This window comes from Moschus berezovskii, chromosome 10, assembly GCF_049115385.1.
Source record: "Moschus berezovskii isolate FMDL1 chromosome 10, NW_MosBer_1.0, whole genome shotgun sequence".
NCBI classification, from domain to species: domain Eukaryota; kingdom Metazoa; phylum Chordata; class Mammalia; order Artiodactyla; family Moschidae; genus Moschus; species Moschus berezovskii.
Genome location: NC_142469.1, coordinates 73,217,745 through 73,244,361, shown reverse-complemented (window position 1 = coordinate 73,244,361; position 26,617 = coordinate 73,217,745). Strand labels below are relative to the sequence as shown.

The window sequence follows — 26,617 nt, the reverse complement described above, 5'->3', positions numbered from 1 at the left end:
GTGATATCTCATTGTTGTTCTGGTTTTCATTTCTTTAATAATGAGTGATGTTTAGCATCTTTTCATGTGTTTGTTAGCCATCTGTCTGTCTTCTTTGGAGAAAAGGTCTGTTTACATCCATTACTCTAGGAGGTGGGTCATAAAGGATCTTGCTTTGATTTATATCATTGAGTGTTCCTCTATGTTTTCCATTAAGAGTTTTATAGTTTCTGGTCTTACATTTAAGCCTTTAATCCATTTTGAATTTGTCTTTGGCAAATATAGCCTCTTTAGTAAGTGGTGCTGGGAAAACGGACAGCTACATGTAAAATAATGAAATTAGAACACTTCCTAACACCATCCACCTTAGTTTTTCAAAGGTCTACTGTAACCTTTTTCCCTTCTGTCACTTGAATTCTCCCAGTAATTTCACATTTTTATCATTCAAATTGAATCTTGTTTTTGCTTCTTAAGCATGAAAACATGTTAAGGCTATTTCTAGAGGATACATGTGGTCAGTAGTTTAAATTTCATTTTATAAATAAATTTAGAGGTAGAATTTTAATGGTGGCTTTTCTGTTATTAAAAGTTACCTTCAATCAGCCAAAATTTGTAGCTCATTTATTATATGCTAGGAACTTACTGACTGCAGAAGATAGAAAGATCCATTAGTTCATCATGCATTCACTCATTCAGTCATCAGGCTAAATATTTATTGAACAATGATTATGCACCAAACATTTTAGTATTGAAACAGGAAATAATAAAATAAAATATAGATGATATTAGATGACAGTAAGTGTTAGGGAGAAAAATGAAGCAGTAAACAGACAATAGATTTTAAATAATACGGAAAGTTTCAGTAACATATGACACTTGATTAAAGCCCTGTAGCAACAGATGGAGTAAGGAAAATGGCCATGTGGGAGGATATTCTAGGCAAAAGGTAGAGGAAGTGCGAAGGCCTTGCCAGAGGCAAAAGTGTGCCTGGCATGCTTAAGTGGCATCTGATATGCAGACTGGGTATCCCAGGTGGCTCAGTGGTTGCAGGAGAATGGGTTCAATCCCTGCGTCAGGAAGACCTCCTGGAGGAGGAAATGGCAACCCATTCTAGTATTCTTGCCTGGAAAATCCCATGAATTGAGGAGCCTGGTGGGATACAGGCCATGAGGTCACAAAAGAGTAAGACGCTGCCTAACAGCTAAACAACAATTTATAGATTAGACAGAGTAGTGGGAGATGAGGCTAGACAGGCAGCAAGGGTGGGGATGGGGTGGGTAGGAGAACACACCGCACCTAGAAGCCCATTCTGATGACTAACTTTCACTCTTCCTCTGACTTAGGTGGGCATCACTAAAGGGTTTTTAGGGGTCCTTCTGACAACTAAGAGGAGCAAAAGTAGAAGCAGATGTTCATTCTAGTTTAGTCTGAATTCAATTTCACTAATTGCAGTCATGGGGTGATAGTGGCTAAGATCAAAGAAATAGCAGTGCTAGAAGCAGTGATAAGTGGTCAGAGGCTAAACATATATCGTAGAGAGGAGGGATAAAATTGTTGATCAAATGGGTGTATATTGTGAGGTGAACAAAGTCCTTAGGATGATTCTAAGGTTTTTGACCTGGATACCTACAATGTGGAGTTATTTTACAGAGATGGGAAAGACTTGCAAAAGTATTTAATGATAAATAGGCTGAGGAATAGCAGTAGCTTAGTTTTTCATATTTTGTTTGAGATGCCCTTTAGCCCACTCAGTTGAGATGACTGGAAGGCAATTGGATATATGAGTCCAGAGTTCAGGGAGAGAATCAGATGGAGATTATATTCAGAAGTGTTTGCCTTTCCAGTATATATTTTGCTCCTCCCTACATGGATGAATACACTAATGGAAAAATACCGAAAGTGTGGCTCGAGTTCTTCCCTGTCCAAAGGCAACCAGGATTCTCTGAAACCCTGGAATAGTTTGTTTGTTTCTGAAGGCCCTTCATATCCACTCCCTTCACTGTGAAAACATCTAATCATCCAAACGGAGCTTGGTCATTATTACTATGGTGAAACAGCTTATTGTTCCTACCATTGAAGTTGTACAGTGTCATTTGCCTTTTCGGCCCAATAGTGTTATTTGTATCACATTAAGATACAGCTTACCTTTGTGTGGACTTGTACCTCTCCAAACTGTGAGTTGTACAGGGAAAGGGGTCATGTCTTATTTTTTTTTATCCTAGAGAACTAGTCTGGCCCATTTGTATTATCTGCTAGATATTTGTTAAAATTAATTATCCTAGTAGGAGTTAGCTCTGGAGTTTATGCTGTGTTTTAAAAGTTGGCTCTATATGGCAAATGTATTAGCCAATGAATTATTCTAACATTTATTTAGTTAGCATTGTTTCTTCAAGGCCTGTTTTATTTTATGTACTATTTATTTCTATATAGGGTATATTTTCTGATTTCCAGTTTCCATATTAATACAGGAAACCTGAACACAGAGTTTTTTAAAAGATTTTAAGGTAGGAATATTCAGACCTTAAAACAATGGACATAAAATATAGTGCAGTTCCTTTAGAGTTTTTGAAACAGGAATATTCATAAAGCAGATTTGGTTATAAATTTTATATTCACTAGGTTATTTGCTAACTTTAAAATGATTATATTTATTTTTCTAGTAATTAAGTTTGTCCCCGTTCCTTTTTAAAAAAGATTGCGAATCTTCCATTTTAATATAGGCTCAGATTTTCCCAAGTGTGAGTAAAGGAGTTCATTATTCTTATCTCTGTCAATTTCCTAAGTTACAAATGAGCTGAAGCAATTAATTCTTTCAAGTCTCCTGTAATTATTATAGTGTGAGGCAGGTTTCCTTTTGGTTTTGTAATTCTTTTTGTCACATTTCACTGTGTTTACTATCTTGACTTGATGATTGTTGACATGCTGATTCATGTTTTAGTGTACTAGATGGATTTTTTTCATCTGGAGGGATGCGCATAAAGAGGTCACATCTTATCATCACACTCCCATTTCTAGTATGTGTCAGTCGTATATCTCCTTTTAATTTAATCTCTGAAAAATGTACAGGGATTTCTGCAGCTAAGCTGTACAAATCGATAAAATTTATAATCAAGGCTTCCTAATCTCTAAACCTAATATAAAACTTCACAACTATTGATTACATGTGAAGGATCTGCAAGCTGTTAATCATGCATGAAAGCATAGAGTAAGTGGTGGCTTCAGAAAAGGAAATGGACAAATAATCATCACCCCTACAGTCCTTATCTGTCTTTTTGTTCCCCTGAAGCAAGCATGTTACCAGACACTTGCATTTTATTAAATAAAATGATGTGTTCTAGTATGTCAATAGCTACTATCTCTTTCAAAATTTGTATTACTATAGTTTTTTTCTCTTATCATTTAGAAATTTTCTTGTCTTTCTTCAGAAATGTGATCCAAAGCAAATTAGTCTGTTTTATAAGTTTTCAGAAGGACGGAGAGTAAGTTAATGTATTAAAATTATGATTTTTGTGAGGAGTGAAATGATCCATACATACTTGGAATATCATTATAATTTAATCGTTGTAGTATATTTTAGGGGGCTTGAAGGACTTCATGTCATAAGGTAGCTTCACTTAAAATGAGCCCTCTTAACTTTTCATTTACTACTGTTGGAGTTATGTAGTTGAGGAAAACATGTACTATTTCTTTTTATTTTTTAATTTATTTATCTTAATTGGAAGCTAACTACTTTACAATATTGTAGTGGTTTTTGCTATACATTGACATGAATCAGCCATGGGTGTACATGTGTTCCCCATCCTGAACCCCCCTCCCACCTCCCTCCCAATCCTATCCTGTCCCTCTGGGTCATCCCAGTGCACTAGCCCTGAACACCCTGTCTCATGCATCAAACCAAGCAGTGTTAGAGGGATCTGGATAATGTGAAAGAAAGTGAAGTCGTTCAGTTCTGTCTGACTCTTCGGTACCCCATGGACTGTAGCCTACCAGGCTTCTCCGTCCATGGGATTTTCCAGGCAAGAGTACTGGAGTGGGTTGCCATTTCCTTCTCCAGGAGATCTTCCCGACTCAGGGAGTGAACCTGGGTCTCCCGCATTGTAGGCAGACGCTTTACCAGCTGAGCCACAAGGGTAAAAATATATGTAAATGTATTTTTTCTGTTAGACCTATCCACTCAAAAGTAAAGAAATTTAGATTATATTGCTGATTCACTTTATATCTACCTATAAACATATTGATGTAAAAATTAAAATATTTAGTTTTATGTCTCAGTGAGGGACTAGGGTGCTAGAAAATGACTCTCAATTTTATTATAGCTTAGAATAAAGTATTGTGTGTCTTATGTCTCATAGAATTATTAGGCCTATGTTTAATAAATTAGTATCTGTGAGAGCATAGTGAAGAAATGAACCTACTGTCAAAGAGCATACAGGAAATAAAGACAAAAATAAATTCATTTAAAGTCTTTTTTATATCATATATCATACTGCTACAATATCTGGCACATGTCAAGCCCTTAATAAATGTTTATTTCAAAATAAAAAATATAAATAAGTACATAGTGGCTCAGCACAATTAAGTTTTAGAGAAATAAAATTTGTTAAGTACTGTTCTGTGCAGGGTTCACTGATGTAATCTTCACACAAATGTTGAGGTAATTTACCACATGAGATTAGCTGAAGCTCTAATACTTTGGTCACCTGATGCAAAGAGCTGTCTCATTGGAGACCCTGATGCCTGGAAGGATTGCAGGCAAAAGGAGAAGAGGGCAGCAGAGGATGAGATGGTTGGATAGCATCACTGACTCAGTGGCCACGAATTTGAGCAAACTTCAGGAAATAATGAAAGACAGGGAAGCCTGGCTTGCTGCCGTTCATTGTGTCTCAAGAGTTCTACACAACTAGTGACTGAATAGCAACAGAGATTAAGGGTAGAGCTTATATCAAAATGCTGAGCAATGATTAGCCACAAAATCTCATCAGTGGCAGAAAGCCTCTGATGATCATGTCTGGCTCACAAATCTGCTGGTGGGCTGGCTATTGGCTGATCTAGACAACCTTTGCTTGTATAACGAGGTGACTAACTCAGCTGTGCTCCATATGCATCTCTTAGTCCAGAAGTGATGGTGGAGGTGTAAGAGCTGGAGGAGCTCACAGAACTTCTTGAGATATAGGCTTAAAATCAGCACAACACCACTTTTGCCTCATTCTGTTGACCAAAGCAAGTCACGAGGCAAGTACCAAATCAAAAGATAGGGAAACAGACCCCACTTCTTTGGTGTTAAGAGTTGTAAAGTCACATGGTCAACAGTGTGGATACAAGGAGAGGTGAAGAGTTGGAGATATCACAGAACTGAGTTCTTAAGTTCTATTTTCGTTAGCTCTTGAACGCAAAACATATTGCAATTAGTTGTTTTATTTTTCAGGAAATAAATGTTCCAAGCATGTGCTATGGGACCAACCACTTTGCTTGGTATACAAAATATGTACTTCTTTTAGTTCAATGTAAGTGTGTCACTTATCTTCTTTTTAGGAGTGGAGAAGGCACTGAAAATCCCCTCTAAAGTTTTGTTTGTTTTTCTCACTTTGTTTATTTATTTTAAATTAATTTTTAACTGGGGGGGGATTGCATTATAGTGTTGTGTTGGTTTCTGCTGTACAACGGCACAAATCAGCCATAATTATATATACAACACTTCCCACTTGAGCCTCCCTCCCCTCCCCCATCCCACTCCATAGGTCATCACAGAGCATCAGGCTGGTTCCCTGTTTTGTCATAGGTGTATGCAGCACCTCTCTAGTCATCTTGTTTTATACACTGTGTGTTATGAAGTAGTGTTTTACATAATAATTTTTTAAGATAATATGCAATCACTATATTTTTGTGTCTGAAAAATGTTTTTCTAAACATTTTTATGAAAAATAAAGTTTATATGATGGTAGGAGATTTTTCTTTTTTCTTCAATAAATATTTTAAAATGCCTTTTCTTTTTCTATTTCATGTATTAGACACATATATGTGTTTTATGTTTTATGTCTTAAGTGTTGTTTAAAGTATAACGCATAAGCAGAATATGCAATATCAGAGATGAATTAAAGGTGATCCACTGATTAAAGTTACATGTCTCTTCCAACACAGTCAAATATTATTAGATAAAAATTTAAGTGAAAAACATTAAAGAGTCCCCAAATTTTTAAGTCCCCATATTTTGAGAATTAGATTTAATAAGACAAGCATTAGGATTTAACTTTTGGAAAAAGTAGTTATTTTTGTCTTTTTCTTTGTCCCTTTGTGAGTATGTATTTTTGAAAATCAAACAGTTTCCTTATCATTATTGTAGAGAGGATGCAAATGTTGCTAGAATTATCTGATGAGCTTCTCTCAGGCTTTTAAGAGCAGTGAAGACATATTTTGGTTTAATTTGATGATGTGCTTAGTATTATTCTGATGGTACTGGGTAATATTTCTGTGACTCTGTAGGAGAGCTGAGTGAACCATGCACCCCCTGTCATTCTATATCCCCTGAGTCCAAGCATGTCATTTCAACAACACAGCCGGAAAGCCAAAAGAGCTGACAGTTGGTTTGTGATTATTCCTGGACCTGAGGCTCCCTCATGTTACAGTACTAATCAAGTCATCTCACCAACTTATCATTAACTCAATTTGACCCGTGGGAGCAGAGATGAAATCTTTTTGGCAAGACTAATGATGCTATAAGATTGAAAAGATGTGCAGTGTAAAACCTTGATTATTCTCAGTCATTACCATGAGGAAAAGAATAAAAATACAAAGCATCAAATGGGGAAAGTAAAGACAGTGTCTTCCAGAGACTTAAGCATTTTCCTCCCCCATGGTATGCCAATGTTTCCTTCCTTTTTTAAAAAAAGTCACCTTTGTTCAGACATTTCATCTCAATTATTTTTTACACTAACAAATATTTTCTCTGGCAGTCAAGAAATTCACTTTTCTTGTATTTGTTTTGATAAATGGAATGGAAATTGTACTTTGCAGTCAGCTTCTAAGCTTTCTCATGAAAAAGCAACCAGGAACACTGTCATGCTTCAGTGTTCTTAGTTTGTGACATCTTTGACAAGATCTTCCTTTTCTTCTTGGCATGAGCTTTGGGATAGCTTCTATTTCTCTCTGACTGACAGCTGGATAATAAGTTTTATAACTAAAAATTGATTCTAGGGAAATGTGATCCCTGCCCTCGATTCTCTTGTATTTGTTAAAGCTTTTGTTTTCACAACTCTTTCAGAATAACCAGAGATTATCACTACAGAAGCACCTGGATATTGACCTGTCGTGTCACGTGCTGTTCAGCAAATACCACAAATTGAATTTCCTTTTATCTGTTATCTAGAACCACTTATTAACTATCCCTGGCTTTTACTTTTTGGCACTGGGTGGAAATACTTAATGGCTCAACTTAGGGGCTGCTGGATGAATACATGTCCTCACATGAGGGTTGTTTGTTCTGTGAAGAAGAATAAGAGGCACTTTACAGAACCACTTGCTGTTGAGAAGTGACTCAAAATAAGCACACTCGGTTGACCCATGTCTTAATTTTTCTTAATGTTTAGAGAGTTATTAAGTAGTTTTTCATTTTGTCCTATCAAATTGTATTAAATATTTGCCACAAAAACTATTACAGACATAAATCCCGTGCTTGATCTGTTCAGAATTTAAGTAAGGGCAGTGATGTTATACTTCCTTATTTATCTGCTAATTGTACATTACTTGTCATAGATTTGATATGCCACTTTTCTGCTATATTTGTTTATTCTTGATTTCATGTGACCTTTCTCACTGTAGCAACTAGGAAGTAGGTGAACAATTAAAGGGAGATAGAATGGGAAAAGTTTGTAACCCTAGCTGATCAATATTTGGCAGGAAATATAAAGAAAACCGTAGTCTATTGAAGTCACACTTCTTCCTGGCCTCTTACTCTCCACTAACACATTGCAGTGTTTGGATTTCTCCACTTCCATTGACTACACAGTTGACCCAACCTCCAACTTTATTTTTCTAAAACAATTAATTGACTGTGTTAATTTCCTGCTCTGTTACTTTCTATTAGGTATAGATGAGGTTACTTCTTGTCTTGACATTCAAAATGTTTCTAATCTTTTTTCAACAAATATTTCCTATATAATCTCCTATTAGATAACTTGTATAGCAGCCAAATGGGATTGCATATTTTTTCCAGTTTCCTCTACATATTTATGCATCTTATTTCCTCTTCATTTGTATTATTTATCCAAACTAGTCTGTAGATCTTCTTGCGTTATTCATTGAGACCTAATGCAAATGTCTCTTCCCTTTGACAGGTGGAAGTTGTTTCTCTTTCTTAAATTCCTATATTATCTTATTCCATTCACATACATTTCTATCATATTGTTTTAACTCTTTATCTTTTTTTTAGTTTATCACCTTTACTAAGTAAACGTTAGGCTTCTTGAAGTCTATTATTGTTTGATTCGCTTCAGAATCCTCCCCAGTGTCTTGTATCATATACTTACATAATAGGCAACCCATTTTTTTGTTTCATAATAGATGGATGACTTGTTCAAAATATTTTAATATGATCCTTTGCTTCCTGAAAATCACTACATTGCTATATTTCTTCCTAAGTTTCTGCCAAAATTTTGCTCCACAACTTTTTATCAATTCCTTGTTTCTTTCCCAAATTTCATTTTGCTAGAAAGGCAAAATGAGAGAGAGAGAACATGTATGGAATACATAATAGAAATTGAAAGTGGAAAGTTAATAATTGGAAAGAAAGAACATTTAGTAAATTTCAAAACGCTGAACAGATAATGCATTAATAAATGGGATCCCCATTGTTTTATCATCATTGTGGTGACCAGTGATGATTGTTCTAAATACTAGCTATTGTGATGTCTCTACATGCCATTCACCACACAAGCTCATTTCTTTAAATTATTTAATCCTTTAAAAAGCACTTATGCTCAGCTTTATGTAACATAGTGAGTCCTGAGCAATATCCTGCTTCCATTTATTCTATAAAAGTTAATTATTTCAATTTTAAAGGTTAAATATTTTATTTATGCATTCATATCTCAGAAATAAAATGCTATTATTGATAAGCCATAAGAATAATGGATCAGGGTGAGAAATTTATGTAATTTTATTGTCGAATTCTCTGATAGAATTTACTTTGAATGGATTTCATAGTAGTAGAACATTATCACATCCCTATTGTTTATATTCTGATATTAGAATAAGATCTATGTGCACATGGTTGTCAAACCAGGTCAGAGTTAACAGACCAGAGATGTTGCATGGCAGAGTGCCTGTTTTATTTGTGTATGTATGTGCATGTGTTAATATATGTATATGTGTATATATACATAAATGTACACTCATGAGCACATATATAACATATATGTGAATATAGCTCAGAATGTCGAACTTCAATAAAAACTGGAAAAAATAAAGAACGTGTCAATTAAGAAAAAGTTTAATTAGAGAGTGACTTCCTCTGAATTATTGCAGATGCCTTAGAGCTCAAAATAATTGAGTTTTGATTTTAGATGTGCTTCTGTATGTGTGTGTGTGTGTTTACTTTGTTGTATGTGGGTTTCTGAATATTGCCCTAGGCTAGAGTAAAATTGCATTTTAAGTCACTATGTTAGTAGTGGCAGTTCATATTACAGCATTTATTCAAGTCATTGTGAAAAATATAGATGTTAAATACCATATTGACCATGTAGAAAGATTCTTTGCTTATTAAAAAGGTATTTCTTTTCACAAATCTTCACTTTTTATACCAGTTAATAAAGTATTCACTACTGGTATTATGATTGTGGTATATGTACATATGTATAGGATTTGTTAACCTACCTTTTCCAGATTTGAATTAGAGTTTTAAAATCTAATTTATGTTAGTGTCAAAGTAAGCAACATTTAAGTACACCAAAACAAAATTCTCAAAGTGAACTCTGTATTTTTTTACATATTACATAATAAATATGTCTTTGGTCAGTTCTTAAAAACGAATAATTGAGTATGTAAAGTTGTGTCTTTTAAGAGTGTCTGGATGTACTTTTATTTTAAAAATTAAAAAATTGAAATAGAATAAAATGTGGGGAGTAGTGAGTTATTTCTGCTTTTGACAGTGAGTCCTTCAGTGTGCACACATTTGCATCTCTTCTTGCTCTTCCATGCCTAGAGAAATGCCAAGCTCCTGCAAACTCTGACTTGCTCTAGGGCTCTTCAGAATGTGAAGCAGTTCTAATAGGCAGTCAGCTAGATGCCACAACTGAGCAGACCTCGAATAGCACGTACATTTCCTATTTTCAGTACTCCGTAAAGGGGTTGAATAAGGGACGCCAGAAGGCAAAAGAAATTGGATATAATGAGATTAGTTAGGAGAAGAAAATTTCTATTTATTTTTGTAAATATTTAAGTTTATAAATAGATAAATTAATTTTTAAAATTATTTTATGATTATCTTGGGAAAAAATGTTAATATGTAGTCAGTAATATAACAGGCAAATTTTAGTTTATGAAGTATTAAGTATTTTTTTTTTCTTTACCATTTTGCATGTCTACTTTTTTTATATTCATATGTACACTTTATTATTTCTTTCTTTTTTAAAAAGGATGCATATATGCATCTAAATTTGCTGTTCAGAAACAGGGTCTCTCTATGATGACTACACCCTAAAGTCTTATGTAACCTTTAAACCATTCCTATGTTTATCTGGTTTTTTTTTGTTTTTTGTTCTTTGTTTTTTTTGGGGGGAGCAGGGTGGCGTTTATTGGCCTATTGTCAAAGTTAGGTAAAAATTTCTTCCTCTCCTACCAAAGAAGTTGTGTCATACATCTGTCAAACAGATTCCTTTTAAAGTTTTATTTCATTATTTAATATATTTATACCCCTTTAACTCATTTCTCTGACACCTTATCCACTTCTTTTGGCAAATGTCAATCTGTTCTCTGTAACTAATCTATGATCTTTTTGGGGAATTATTTTTTGTTTTTGTTTTTAAGACACCTGTTAGAGAGATTATATGGTATTTGTTTTTCCTTATCTGATTTATTTCACTTAGCATAATACCCTGGAAATCTATCCATGTTGTTGAAAAAGCCAAGGTTTCATTCTTTTTCATGGCTTTATAGTGTTTTATTGTACATATGCATATTTGCATATATATACATAAATATATAGGAAATATATTTTCTTTGCATATTCATTCCTTGATGGATACTTGGGTTGTTTCCTTGTAAGATAGCTGAACTGAACATGGGGATGCATATATCTTTTTGAGTTAATGTTTTTATTTTCTTCAGGTACATACCCAGAATTAGAATTGCAAAATCATTTGGTAGTTCTATTTTTAATTGTTTGAGGAACTTTGATGCTATTTGCTATAGTGGCTGCACCAGTTTACATTCCCAACAGTGCACAATGCATCCCTTTTCTCAACATCCTCAGCAACACTTCCTATTTCTTGTCTTTTTGATGACAGCCATTCTCATATGTATGAGGTGATATCTTATTGTGCTTTTGGTTTGTATTTTCCTGATGATTAATTATATTGAACATTGTTTCGTGTACATGTTGACCATCTGAATGTTTTCTCTGGAAAATATCTGATATTCTGGCTATTTTTTAACCATTTTTTTTCCTGTTGAATTGTAGGAGTTATTTATGTATTTTGGATGTTAACTACTTATCATATATATGATTTACAAATAATTTCTCCCCAAGGTGGTTGTTTTTTCAGTTTTTTTAAGTTTGATGTATTCTCACTGTTTTTTTTTTTTTTTTTTTTTGCTTTTGTTGCCTTTGCTTTTGGTGTCAGATTCAAAAAAATCATTGCCCAGAACCTGTGTCAAGAAGCTTACTGCCTATGATTTTTTCCTAAAAGTTTTATGGTTTCAGGTCTTACTTTCAGATATTTAATTCATTAGATTAATTTTTGAATATGGCATAAAAGAGTGGTTGTGTTGTGTTTCATTCTTTTGCATATTACTGTCTAATTTTCCCAATACCATTTAATGAAGAGATAGTTCTTTTCCCATTGTATGTTCTTGACTCCTTTGTCATAAGTTAGTAGACCAGATATGTATGCATTTATTTCTATGCTCTCTACTGTGTTTCTTTGATTTATGTTTCTGTTTTAATACAAGTATCATACTGTTTTAATTGTTATGTCTTTGTAATATAGTTTGAAATCAGGGATCATGTTGCCTCCAGCTTTGTTCTTTCTCAAGATTGCTTTGGCCATTTGGGTTTGTGTGTGGTCCCATACAAATTTTAGTATTATTTGTTTTATTTTTTTAAAAAAAAAAAAAAGCACCATTGGAATTTTGATAGAGGTGAAAATTGACTCGGTAGATCGCTTTGGTAGTATGGCCATTTTAACAATATTGATTTTTCCAACCCATGAGTATTGAATATCTTTCATTTGTATCTTCTTCAACTTCTCTTATGCTTTTCTTAGTCTTTTAAAGTTGTATTAGAATGCAGGGTAAGTGCAAATTGAATAGTGAAATAAACTGAAAAGATGTGAGAGTGAGTGATCACTTGGACAAAGAGAAATTTGTAAAGGGCAAATGTCAGATTCAAAATGAGGGGTATATGAAAAAAGTGTATAGCTGCTAGACCTAAAAAATTACAACTGAGAAATACTTCTTGGTATTTTCTCTTATTGCTGTATGAGATGTTTTCATTATGTATGCCAGGTATTTTCTAGAAAAATCTTACTTTTCATTCTATATACTTTTCATATAAACTATGGACTAACTGCAACAGGGTCACTCAGTTTCATGTAATTGTTACAACAATATCACAGTTTATCTGGGAAATTTTGAATGATCCTATCTATGAGTGCCTGGCCAGTTGGTGGACAGTGGTGCCAAAGACTGTGTTTTCAGTCTAACTAGATGGAAATGAAAGTGTCATCATCTCACTCTTGTGCCTGGCAGGAAAAACATTAACATAGCGGTAGACATATAAAGAGATTTTTTTTAAAAATGATTGAAAACCACATCTTTGTTCTAGCCTATTTAACATGCTTAAGAGAAACACTGAAGCAAAAGTGATAAAATAGGGAGACTGGATACTGTAAACAGTTAGAAGATCAGCAGACGGAGTTTAAAACCTAAACTTTTGATTCTACCAAAAGTTTATATGTGTATATGTGTATATATATATATAGTCTTCTGGTTTTAAATTAAATGGCCACCAGAGTGTAATTTAGGCTTGCCATCTGTGCACCAAGCTGATTATTTTTACACAACTAAGATTTTGATCTTAAAAAATGAAAATTTATAAAAACACTCATGTTGGACTTTTTGTATTTTTTATTATTTTTCTTTGCTTTTTTTCCTACTCATTTCTATTTTGCAAGAGCTCTAACAATCCCTAATGAGTTAACAGAGGCACCAACAAAGCCTTGACCTAGGCCTTAACTTTGATCTCTTTGTCAAATCAATGTATTAAAGTTTTGCTGTGTATTTGTTTGTTTATTATATAGACTTTGCCATGGCCATGACTTTCATAGAGGAATTATTTTTATTAAGTTAGACAATTAAAGTTAGTCTTGCATGAGAAAAGTATACACTTGGGAAGCAGTGATGGATGGACTCAAGTCTTCAGAGTGTTTAGTTCTGCCAGAATTTTCCAGTTGAATGGAAATTCACCTCCCAGTTTGGTTTGGGTGACACTCTATGGATTGTCAAACCTGAGTGTTTCCTAGAGAAAGACAAAAAGAGATCAAAAAGGATAGATGACAGTGTGAATATCCACATGTGTTCTTGCAGTTTTTCTCAGATATTTTTCTGCTTTGATGAACAACATCATTACTGAAATAATAGATGTTAATTAATATCTGCGTCATTTTTGTAAATGGTAGTTTAGTGATACAATTAGACTAATTAGTATACAGCATAGATTGGTGACATGATAAATTAGAGAGCAGAACATGTTGACTCTTATCCATTATGATGTATTAGCTAATTCACTTGCTCAATAATGACAAAAAATGGGGAATAGGGCAGTAACAACAGAAACAACTATAAAAATATGGCCACATTTTCAGGTTTTTATTTTTCTGCCATTTTCCTGAGAACTGTGGACTATGGACCTTTTACATTTTTTTCTTTTTCTTTTTGCATTGGTAAATCATAGCCCCTGACAGAAACCTTTAAGAACAAAATCATGAGGAATTTCCCCGGTGGTCAAACAGTTAAAACTCTGCTCTTCTACTGCAGGGGGTACAGGTTCAACAGGTTCAGCCCTTGGTTGGGCACCTAAGATTCCATGTGCCACATGGCGTGGCCCCCCAAATAAAATAAGATCATGAGTAAATAAACTATAAACAATGACTTTCCGATTTTCCTAGGTTCGCACATGTTGTCTCATGTGCAGTATTATACTTTTTCAAGATGATGCATGGTAAAGCTGACAGCTATCTGCATATATGATTTATTTTTCAGAACCTATGCGAACCCCAAAGACTTTAAAGATTGCTGAAATACAGGCAAGACGCATTGCTGTGGACTGGGAATCCTTGGGTTACAACATCACTCGGTGCCACACTTTTAATGTCACTATCTGCTACCATTACTTCCGTGGTCACAATGAGAGCAAGGCAGACTGTTTGGACATGGATCCTAAAGCCCCTCAGCATGTTGTGAACCACCTGCCACCTTATACAAATGTCAGCCTCAAGATGATCCTAACCAATCCAGAAGGCAGGAAGGAGAGTGAAGAGACGATTATTCAAACTGATGAAGATGGTATGGTCATGCTTCTTTACTTTTTAAAGGGGAGGTTATATCACAGGATTATTCACTCTTACTGTTTTGCCTAGAGTTCCCAAAATTGAATTGGATTCTAAAATCTGTTAAATACTCTTAACGGGGTTAACTTTGAAAATAGTTTGTCTTAAACAAAAACCTTAATATTCTTCACAGTAGCATCAAATACTAGATGAACTCTTCTTTTACTGTTTTGTCTTTATACGATGTTAGAAAATTGGCAACTATACTAAAAGTCTAAATATGGATTATATTAAATGTTCAAAATAATTTTTACTGTTTGTGGCACCATATCGATTACCTATTGGGGAAATGCACTTAACTAAAAATTTAGTTTTTTGCATTTTACAGACCAATAGTAATAGTCTTCGTTTCCTTTAGATGTGAAAGCAATATTGTTTACCTGTTATATTCATTTTTAGATAGCTTTATTTAATTATAAATATAAAAGGAGGTCAAAATTTATATTTTTAAGTCTAAATAAAGGTCTGTATCAGATATTGGCAAACTATCATCTTTTATTTATTACCACCCAAGTAATTGAATTATAATTTGCCCAATTTCTGTGTGTATTACTTCTAAATTATTAAATACTAGGAAGAAACATTTATATTAATATTATGAATTATACACAGTTAGACTATAGCATGTCATTAATGTGAACATGAATACAGTTTTCTATTTTAAAAAATGTATCTTAGATAAAAGTAATATAATAATAACACTATATGCTTCCAAAGTAAGACGTTTCATTTTCAAAACTTCCTTTTATGAATGAAAGTATGCAAGAAGGAAAAAAGTATGCTATATAGTGAATGGAGGCAAACCTGAACTGGGAGTCAGGAATCGTGAGTTTTCAAGCCTGGCTCAAATAACACTTGTAACCTTTATAAGTCCTTTCACCCCTCTAATTCTCTACTTCTCAGCTCTATATGAAAAGTTTAAATTAGATGATCTCTAAGGGTACAGCCTGTTCTAAAATTTTCCTTGACTAGCTTTTCAGGAGGGCTATATTTTTATTTGGGTTTCAGAAAACAGGATGTATTTCATACCCTAGTGTTCCCAATTTCCCCAGATTCTGAACTTTAGTCTCAGGTGTATATTTTGATGCCTGCCAGTATGAGGTTGCCATAAAATAGGTCAATAATACCATAGTTTCTAGAAATTCTCCTTATCACTTTAAACATTTTCACTCTGAAAAATGAAAATGATCTTGTATTGTTTTGCTGTTTTTGTTGAAATAAAGGGAGGCAAAAGCCTTTAAACTTCATTTAGCTCAGATTTTCAAGGAAACAATCTTGTCCTAAAATTAATTATATTTTAGGACATATTCCTAAAATTTCAAAGACTTATTCATGATAAATGTACTTTTGTCATCTTTGAAATAATAGAACAGATTCACCTGAAATAATTCACAGATTCATGTTTGAACTTGCACTTAATCAAAACATTAACAATATTATAAAGAACTAATCCTGTTCTAACATAAACACTTGTATTGCCTTCCCCCACAACACACATACAACACACATGCTTACGAAAGAAACAATGGTTGAATGTAGTTGTTTCATAGGTAGGGTATCAAAATGGGAAGTCTAAGCATGGATTCAGAAGCTCTGAAAAAAATGTCTATCTCATTTCATAAAGTGCAATAATACTATGTCTGTATGCTAGACATTAAGTATAGTTTGTTTACCATATTTTGTTAGTTTCAGGTGTACAGAAATGTGATTCAGATTGTTTTTTAACATTATATTCCATTATATTTTATTTGGTAGCTTCCCTGTAGCTCAGTTGGGAAAATATTTGCCTGCAATGTGGGAGACCAGGGTTCATTCCCTGGCTTGGGAAGATGCCCTACAAAATAGTTTAAGATCAGTTCAGTCGCTCAGTCATGTCCAGCTTTTTGCGATCCCATGGACTGCAGCACGCCACGTTTCCCTGTCCATCACTAATTCCCGGACCTTGCTCAAACTCATGTCCATTGAGTCGGTGATGTCATCCTACCATCTCATCCTCTGTTTTCCCCTTCTCCTCCTACCTTCAGTCTTTCCCAGCATCAGGGTCTTTTCCAAAGAGTCAGTTCTTCACATCACGTGGCCAAAGTATTGGAGTTTCAGCTTCAGCATCAGTCCTTGCAATGAATATTCAGAACTGATTTTCCTTTTGATTGACTGGTTGGATCTCCTTGCTTTCCAAGGGACTCTCAAGAGTCTTCTCCAGCACCACAGTTTAAAAGCATCAATTCTTCAGCACTCAGCTTTCTTTATGGCCCAACTCTCACATCCATACATGACTACTGGGAAAACCATAGCTTTGACTAGATAGACCTTTGTTGGTAAAGTAAGGTCTCTGCTTTTTGATATACTATCTAGGTTGGTTCATAGCTTTTCTTCCAAGGAGCAAGCGCCTTTTAATATCATGGGTGCAGTCACCATCTGTGGTGATTATGGAACCCAAGAAAATAGTCTGCCATTGTTTCCATTGTTTCCCCATTTATATGCCATGAAGTAATGGGACAGATTCCATGATCTTCATTTTTTGAATGTTGAGTTTTAAGCCAAGTTTTTGACTTTCCTCTTTCACTGTCATCAAGAGGCACTTTAGTTCCTCTTCCCTTTCTGCCATAAGGGTGGTATCATATGCATATCTGAGGTTATTGATATTTCTCCCTGCAAACTTGATTTCAGCTTGTGCTTCATCCAGCCCAGTTTTTCACATGTGTACTCTGCATATAATTTGAATAAGTAGGGTGACAATAAACAGCCTTAACATTTTTGTTTCCCAATTTGGAGCCAGTTCGTTGTAAGATACTGAATATAATTCCCTGTGCTATACTAGATTCTTGTTGCTTATCTATTTTATGTATAGTAGTTTGTACCCACTAACCCAATACTCCTACTTTGTCTCTCCCTCCCTCTATCTCCCCTTTAATAACTAAGTCTATTTCTGTTCTGTATATAGATTCATTTTCACTGTTTTTAGATTCCACATGTAAGCGATACCATATAGTGTATGTCTTTCTGTGTCTGACTTCACTAATTGAAGTATTCTGTAGATCCATCCATGTTGCTGTAAATGACAATATTTCATTCTTTTTATGATTGAGTAATATTTCATTGTATTTATATTTACGTGTGTGTGTGTATGTTTATACCACACCTGCTTAAGTCAGATGAATCAGTGGTAAAGAACTCATCTGCAAATGGAAGAGCCACAGAAGACACGGGTTCAATCTCTGGGTCAGGAAGATCCCTTTGAGAAGAGAATGTCTACCCACTCCAATATTCTTGCCTGGAGAATTCCATGGACAGAGGAGCCTGGTGGGCTACAGTCCCTGGGATCTCAAAGAGTCAGACATGACTGAGCACTCACTCACTTTCCGTAAGCCAGTTGTCTGTTGAAGGGTACTTGAGTTTGTTTCCTTGTCTGGTTACTGTAAATAGTGCTGCTATGAACATTGGGATGCATGTATCTCTGAATTAGAGTTTTGTCTTTTCTGGATATATACCTAGAAGTGAGATTGCCGGATCATGTGATTGTTCTATTTTTAGTTTTTTAAGGAAGCTCAATATTGTTCTCCATAGTGGCTACACCAGTTTACATTCCCACCAATAGTGTGCAAGAATTCCCTTTTCTTCACATCCTCTCCTAGATTTATTATTTGTAAATTTTTTGATGATGGTCATTCTGACACATGTGAGGTGATACATCATTTTGGGTTTGATTTGCATTTCTCTTATAATTAGGATGTTGAGCATCATTTCATGTGCCAGTTGGTCATCTGTATGTCTTCTTCAGCAGAATGTCTGTTTAGGTCTTATGCCCATTTCTTGATTGGATTGTTTGGTTTTTTTGACGTTCAGTTGTACGGGCTGTTTGTATATTTGGACATTAACCCCTTGTCATTTGCATTGTTTGCAAATATTTTCTTCCATTCTCCAAGCTATCAATTAGTTTTGCTGATGGTTTCCTTTGCTGTACAAGGTATTTTAAGTTTGATACAGTTCAGTTCAGTCGCTCAGTTGTGTCTGACTCTTTGCAACCCCAAAGAGGCACGCCAGGCCTCCCTGTCCATCACCAACTCCCTGAGCTCACCCAAACTCTTATGCATCGAATCGGTGATGCCATCCAGCCATCTCATCCTCTGTCATCCCCTTATCCTCCTGACCCCAATCCCTCCCAGCATCAGAGTCTTTTCCAGTGAGTCAACTCGTCGCATGAGGTGGCCAAAGTATTGGAGTTTCACTTTAGCATCAGTCCTTCCAATGAACACCCAGGACTGATCTCCTTTAGAATGGACTGGTTGGATCTCCTTGAAGTCCAAGAGACTCTCAAGAGTCTTCTCCAACACCACAGTTCAAAAACATCAATTCTTCTGTGATCAGCTTTCTTCACAGTCCAACTCTCACATCCATACATGACCACTGGAAAGACCATAGCCTTGACTAGACGGACCTTGGTTGGCAAAGTAATGTCTCTGCTTTTTAATATGCTGTCTAGGTTGGCCATAACTTTCCTTCCAAGGAGTAAGCATCTTTTAATTTCATGGCTGCAATCACATTCTGCACTGATTTTGGAGCCCAAAAAAATAAAGTCTAAAAACTGTTTCCACTGTTTTTCCATCTATTTCCATGAAGTGATGGGACTAGATGCCATGATCTTCGTTTTTTGAATGTTGAGCTTCAAGCCAACCTTTTTACTCTCCTCTTTCACTTTCATCAAGAGGCTTTTTAGTTCCTCTTCACTTTCTGCCATAAGGGTGTTGTCATCTGCATATCTGAGGTTATTGATATTTCTCCCGGCAATCTTGATTCCAGCTTGTGCTTCTTCCAGCCCAGCATTTCTCATGATGCACTCTCCTTCTAAGTTAAATAAGCAGGGTGACAATATACAGCCTTGACATACTCCTTTTCGTATTTGGAACCAATCTGTTGTTCCATGTCCAGGTCTAACTGTTGCTTCCTGACCTGCATATAGGTTTCTCAAGAGACAGGTCAAGTAGTCTGGTATTCCCATCTCCTTCAGAATTTTCCACAGTTTATTGTGATCCATACAGTCAAAGGCTTTGGCATAGTCAATAAAGCAGAAATAGATGTTTTTCTGGAACTCTCTTGCTTTTTCTATGATCCAGTGGATGTTGGCAATTTGATCTCTGGTTCCTCTGCCTCTTCTAAAACCTGCTTGAACATCTGGGAGTTCACGGTTCACATATTGCTGAAGCCTGGCTTAGAGAATTTTGAGCATGACTTTACTAGCATGTGAGATGAGTGCAATTGTGCTGTAGTTTGAGCATTCTTTGGCATTGCCTTTCTTTGGGATCAGAATGAAAACTGACCTTTTCCAGTCATGTGGCCACTGCTGAGTTTTCCAAATTTTCTTTAGGTCTCACTTATTCATTGTAGACTATACATTTTATAACTTGTGAGTTTAGTAAAAAAAATACACTCACATGTTTTATTGCCTTCACTTAAAAATGAAAAAAAAATATTTTCTTAGTTGATATTAAGTCTCCATTATACAAGTTTTATGCTTCTTTAGTCAGTCATAGGGACTTCCCTGGTTGTTCAGAGAGTAAGGAATCTGCCTGCAATGCGGGAGACCTGGGTTAAATCCCTGAGTGGGGAATATCCCCTGGAGATGGAAATGGCAGCCAACTCCAGTATTCTTGCCTGGAGAATTCCATGGACAGAGGATCCTTGCAGGCTACAGTCAGTCCATGGGGTCACAAAGAGTTGGACATGACTAAGAAACTAACACATCAGTTAGTCATTCTCTAAAAATATAATTTATTTTGATGGTATTATTTGGTTTGAATATTTAGTCTGCTTTTCTTTCCACAAATCATAGAATACTGTCAGGCTTATTATATTCCTTTTTCATATTGCGTTAATTTTTTAAATTTATTTTTTATACATATATAACTAGATTACTAATTAGGAAGTGAATTGCCATGGAAATTTAAATTATGTCCTAAAGTTGATCAAACTCATGACTATTCTATTTAATCTAAAAAAATTTTTGTAAAAGTAAAATGTAACTATTTAGCCTAATTTCAATATTATTTTTTACCCTCCTTTTAACCTCTTTTGAAGAATGTTTTTCTTATTTATAATGACATTGAGTTGTATATTATTTTTTCATGGTAGTAGAGTTGCAAAGTAATTCCTTCTGCTACAAAGGTTGTTGTTTTTTTTTAAGTTTTGCTTTATATGTAAGTCTAAATGAAGTTCACGCTTTCTATGAAGTATTTGCAAATAATTCAGTCTTCAGATCAGAACTCCAGTTTTTGCATAGGGTATTTGATGTGTTTCAGTGTTCCTGAATTGGGGGCACAGAATATCTAAACCATAATATATTGTTGGAAGATGGATGGATTGTGATGATCTAATTAAGTCAGTCTTACTAAATTATTGCTGCCCCATATACATAGAAAAATAATAAATTTTCAGTCATCTAGTTAAAGAATATAATTTCATGAATAGAATTCTGGGGACATCCATAAATCATGAGAACAAAGCTAGAATGATTTCCCACCAGAACCCTAAGGTAGAATTTATATTTAATTTATTGCATGCATTTTTTAATGCATAGGTAGAATTTTTAGTATGAGATTTTGTTTTCATTTTTTATTCTTGCATTCATAAAAATCAATCTCGTTAAGTTAACCCTGCAGGAAAACCTGGTTTGGGAATATTTTTTTGCTAATAGAAAGCTTTCTTTAAATGTGTATTTATTATATTTTAAAGGCTGTTATGCTTAAAACCCACTGCACTATTCTTGCCTGGAAAACCCTACAAACAGAGCTTGGTGGGCTACAGTCCACAGGGTCACAAAGAGTCGGACACAACTGAGCTTGCACACTCACACACTCATGCTTATTTAATATTATTCTACCCCACTCACATTTCATTTTCCTCTGTTCCACTTTGAAAATTACATTTTAAAGGATTTTCTTATGTGAAAAAAAATTTTTTAGCTGAAACAGCTCCCAAATAAATTACAAGCAGGGGAATAAAAGTCAGCATCCTGTCTCCATTAAAAGTTGTTGATGTGGAAATGTGAGGTGACATTTCCTGCAATATAAAGACTGCAGTGGTGATGGTCTTATTTGCAGAAATCATGTGTACATATAGGTGTTTTTTGTATATAGAATTGTCTTCCTTCAAATCTAGAAATTATTGAACGAACTCTGTGCCCACACTCCTTTCCCTACATGTTTCGTGTGTGTGTGTTCACCTTCGTGTCTTGCTCTCATTCACTATACTGGCTCCAGTACAAGGTCAGTAATTAGAACTCTCTCGGCAATCATGTTCTCACAAACGTTTCTGTAAATGTATGAAGTGAATCCCATTGACAGAGTAGTACATGTATAAGAAAAGAAAAATACACAAATTCTGGGAAGGCTACATTCTAATTCTACTGTTCTCTCAACGCAAAATTTACTAACATTTAAAATGATCCCTATTTGTGAACAATGGATGTGAAACATCCTTGCCATTTCATCGTATTTTTTTGTTGTTGTCAAATAATGTTTGGTGAATGCCTATAGTGTTTATAACACCATCAAATAAACATTTACTCACTAACTGGGGCTTTCCCTCCACCTCCTCCCAACAGCCACCCTCTATGAGAAGTGGGGAAAGGTGAATAAAAGCTTTCCCTTTAAGTTACAATTGTAAGCTTATTTCATTTGGGTGGAATAGAAACAATAGATATTCTCTTGCAAAACAAACTGACGCCCTTGGTAGCCTCAGCAGATGCCACAGATTACACACAGGGGACATCACAGCCCCTCTACCTTGATAACTGCATAGCATGTGCCAATACTGTGGACCTGGGAGTGAAAAGGAGTGGATGCCTTCGGTTAACTTTTCCCCAAACCCGCGGTTATTAGATGCATAAACATATCTTGTGGAGTTTAGTCCCGGCATCTTTTCTGTTTACTGTGGGTTTTCTCCTTCATGAATTCATTATTAATGTGCCAAATTATGTTGGCTGTCCCAGAGGTCATAACATCATTCATCTTCTCCTTATGGATTGAAATAAATCTTACTCTTTTGACATATCATTCCGGATTTCTTGATGCTGCTGGCCACATTGCAATACATTTCCTTTAATCCAGTGATTTTTAATTTTTTTCCATCCTCACAAAATTGCTGTAGACTCGGAAACTACATTTCTAGATAATGTCATGTGTGAAGTTTCATGTGTAACGTTTCACTGAAACTTTAGATTAAGGAAAAATATTAATTAAAAAACTGGGTTGATATTTTCAAGAGAAAGCATACTTTCAAGCAAAGTAGGATGGATATAGGATATATTTTTAAACATTAAGAGAACAAAAATGCTAGATATTTATGTAAATAAATAGCAACTGAATATTAAAATATATAAAAGGAAAAACATAATGGTAAAAGTATTTTGTATTTTGTCAATAGAAGCTGACACATCATTCATTGTTGCCACTGGGTATTGTCGGTTATATGACGTTTGCAAATAAGGACTGGAATGGTTTCTCAAATCTTGTCATACCTGGGGACACTTCAAAACTAGTTATGCTGATTGTTGAGTTCTAAACAAGTCTGATGTTATTAAATGGTTTGATTTTGCTTTGAAAAAGGGAATTTCATTTAAAAGACTGAAGCAATGATTTTTGAAACTATTCATCTTAAAGAGTTTTTTATACATGGTAATAATGCTCTCTTTTTTTTAAATTATAGAAATGTAATAATTGTACCTATGAAAGACTGATTGTTAATGAGCATTTTAATTCAGTACTGTGTGGTTTGGCTTTTGATTCTAAGGAGCATTAATTATTATTATTATTATTTATTATTTTATGAACACTTTTTATAGAGATACTTTAGGGGCTTATAATAATGTTCAAAAAATTATTCAGGGAAATCTTTCAGGGCAAGCTCTGTTCTTGAAACAAATTACAAATGAGACCTTCACATTATTAGAGGCATACAACAGAGAGAGCTAGACTACACTATTCAGCTCTCTGAGGTGATAAAAAATTCTGTTGAATAAAAATAACTTTGCAGTTGTACATAATCTGCATTAGCAGCTTAGAGATTTATTTTAAATTCACATGTATTCCCATATATTAAAAGCTTGTCATACAGTTTATTTTCTTAGGGACACATTTTTATTTATTTACTTTTAACCTGTTTATCCAGCTTACATGGTTACTTTTTTCTGTTTCTGATACAAGAATCCTTATAACCAATAATGTATTTGTATGTAGTGCCTGGCCCTGTACCAGTCAATTCTCTTCAAGGAACCTCTTTTGAAAATAAGATTTTCTTGAACTGGAAAGAACCTTTGGATCCAAATGGAATCATCACTCAATATGAGGTACTGGGAGAATAAAGCAGTTTAATGAAATGTGCATTGAAGGGGAGAATCAAAGAAAATGTTACAGAGAAATAATGGAAAAGAAGAAGATGAGAATTAGGGGATTGAAATCACTATTAGTTTTTCTCTGTTTTAATTTATAAATTCCTCTAAATTAAGTATCAAAACGAATATTATATGGTACCTAGACTTCTCAAATTCTTAAGTAAATATTGCTTTAAAGAAGTAGGATGGAACTTGACAACAGACTTATTGGAGGTTGTAAAAAGAATAAATTTTTACAAAATTAAGAAACTCATATTTCATACTATGATTTAGGGAAAACTATTGAATGAAGTTGCTTTTAGGGTAAGGAAAAATACCTTAAAAGCAAAATATATTATAAACCTCTCTGCTCCAGAACTTCATCTCAACTTTGAATATAAATCGCTATCTTATTTGTAAATGTGAAAAGCTGAAAAGATGAAAAGAAAATGTCATTTTAATTGCACAGATATGTGGTTCTGTTCTTGGGTGCTCAGTGTTGATTACAGTATTAAATACGTTTTAGTGGCAACATAGTGGATTATGAAAATGGAGAATTTTGTTTGCAGAAAGTTTATTACATTCTTCTTTTTCACTTTTAGTGATTAGTCTGTTCAAAGTATTTTTTCTTGATTCAGTTTTGGTGGGAATTTCTGTGTTTCACATGCATTACATTATATATGACCATAAGATTTTATATAAATATGTATTCATATTTATGGCTTCCCTGGTGGCTCAGTAGTAAAGAATCTGCCTGCCAATTCAGGAGACACGGGTTCAGTCCCTCGGTCAGGAAGATCCCCTGGAGAAAGAAATAGCAACCTATTCCAGTATTCTTGCTTGGGAAATCCCATGGACAGAGGATCCTGATGGGCTTCAGTCCATGGGGTCGCAAAAGAGTCAGACACGACTTAGTGACTAGAACAACAACAACATTCGTATTTAATTATATTGATTTATTTTTTGATGGAAGAAAATAGGTGTATTGATCCAGTCAGATAACTCTAGGTTTATCTGTAGATAAATAGATAGAGATGGACAGACAGACAGATAATAGATATAGAATAACAGTGAAATAAGCATATCAAAATGAGAAAGAAAAGAAGGGGAAAAAATGTAATTCACTCCACCCAGATTGCCTTGAGTGCTATCTTATTTAAAGGGGGTTTATTTAGAATGTATTGTGTTATGTATTGAATATGTAATAGGAAATTATATTTCTTAAAACAGGTCAGTTACAGCAGCATAAGATCATTTGATCCTGCAGTTCCTGTGGCTGGACCTCCCCAGACTGTATCAAATTTATGGAACAGTACACACCATGTCTTCATGCATCTCCATCCTGGAACCACCTACCAGTTTTTCATAAGAGCCAGCACTGTCAAAGGTTTTGGGCCAGCCACAGCCATCAATGTGACCACCAATATCTCAGGTATGAAATGAATAAAGTGCAAACAATTGGTTTGTAATAGCATATCCTAAAGACTCTGATGCTGGGAGGGACTGGGGGCGGGAGGAGAAGGGGACGACAGAGAACGAGATGGCTGGATGGCATCACCGACTCGATGGACATGAGTTTGGGTGAACTCCGGGAGTTGGTGATGGACAGGGAGGCCTGGTGTGCTGTGATTCATGGGGTCATAGAGAGTCAGACACGACTGAGCGACTGAACTGAACTGAACTGAAAGAATCACAAATACATTGAGTGTAATTCACGTCATTTTTTGAATCTTTAATATAGTTAGTCAATATTGAAATAAAAAATTTATAAATTCTTTTTGTTCTTCCATGTTCATTTTTATTATAATTCAACAGAGCAAAACAATTCAGTATATGGATATTTGATTTGAACTTTAAAACTTGGTTACAATCACCGTATCTTGGGAACACATAATAATCAAACTAAGGCTAATGAAATTTATGGTTAGTGTGGTTCCCAGGTGTACTTGAACTTTTAAGGTAATTTATCGTTATTTATCCCTTGAGTCCAGTATTTCTATCCTTTAGCAATTTAAACACAATTTAAAGTGAAATTGAGGTATTGGAGGCATGATGCTTCTCAGTATGATTTATGCACATGTGTGTGCATATGTACAGTACACATATGATATACATACATATGTAATAATACTCATATACATTTTGTACCTATTTAATCTCTTGATTCTACTTCCTAAATAACTCCCAGATAATTTGCCTCTTTCTCATGTCCCTGTTTCTACCTTTCCATCTGGATTGTATTTAAAGCTATCATTGACATATCTTTCTAAGTAGCACTCTTGCCTTTAGACTTATCTTGCTCCTGTGTTTCTTCGTTTTTCTACTGATCTTTGTACAACATTTATTTCTTCCTTATTTCTTTTCAAAATCTAATATATTATATTGGCTGTATTATGTCTAGTATGGTATTTTTGCATGATAAGCATTTGTGGCACTTCATTTTATGGCCCTTTTC

At 34.7% G+C, this 26,617-nt stretch overlaps 1 protein-coding gene across 2 annotated transcripts in view; it reads left to right on the top strand.

Moving 5' to 3' along the window:
- PTPRK (protein tyrosine phosphatase receptor type K) overlaps positions 1–26,617 on the top strand; it is a 643,642-nt gene that overhangs the window by 494,054 nt on the left and 122,971 nt on the right. For both annotated transcript variants that reach the window (XM_055433578.2, XM_055433577.2), the window contains exons 8-10: positions 14,452–14,754; positions 24,029–24,138; positions 25,393–25,594. In XM_055433578.2, coding sequence (XP_055289553.2) covers positions 14,452–14,754; positions 24,029–24,138; positions 25,393–25,594 — 615 coding nt within the window. The remainder of the gene's footprint in view (positions 1–14,451; positions 14,755–24,028; positions 24,139–25,392; positions 25,595–26,617) is intronic.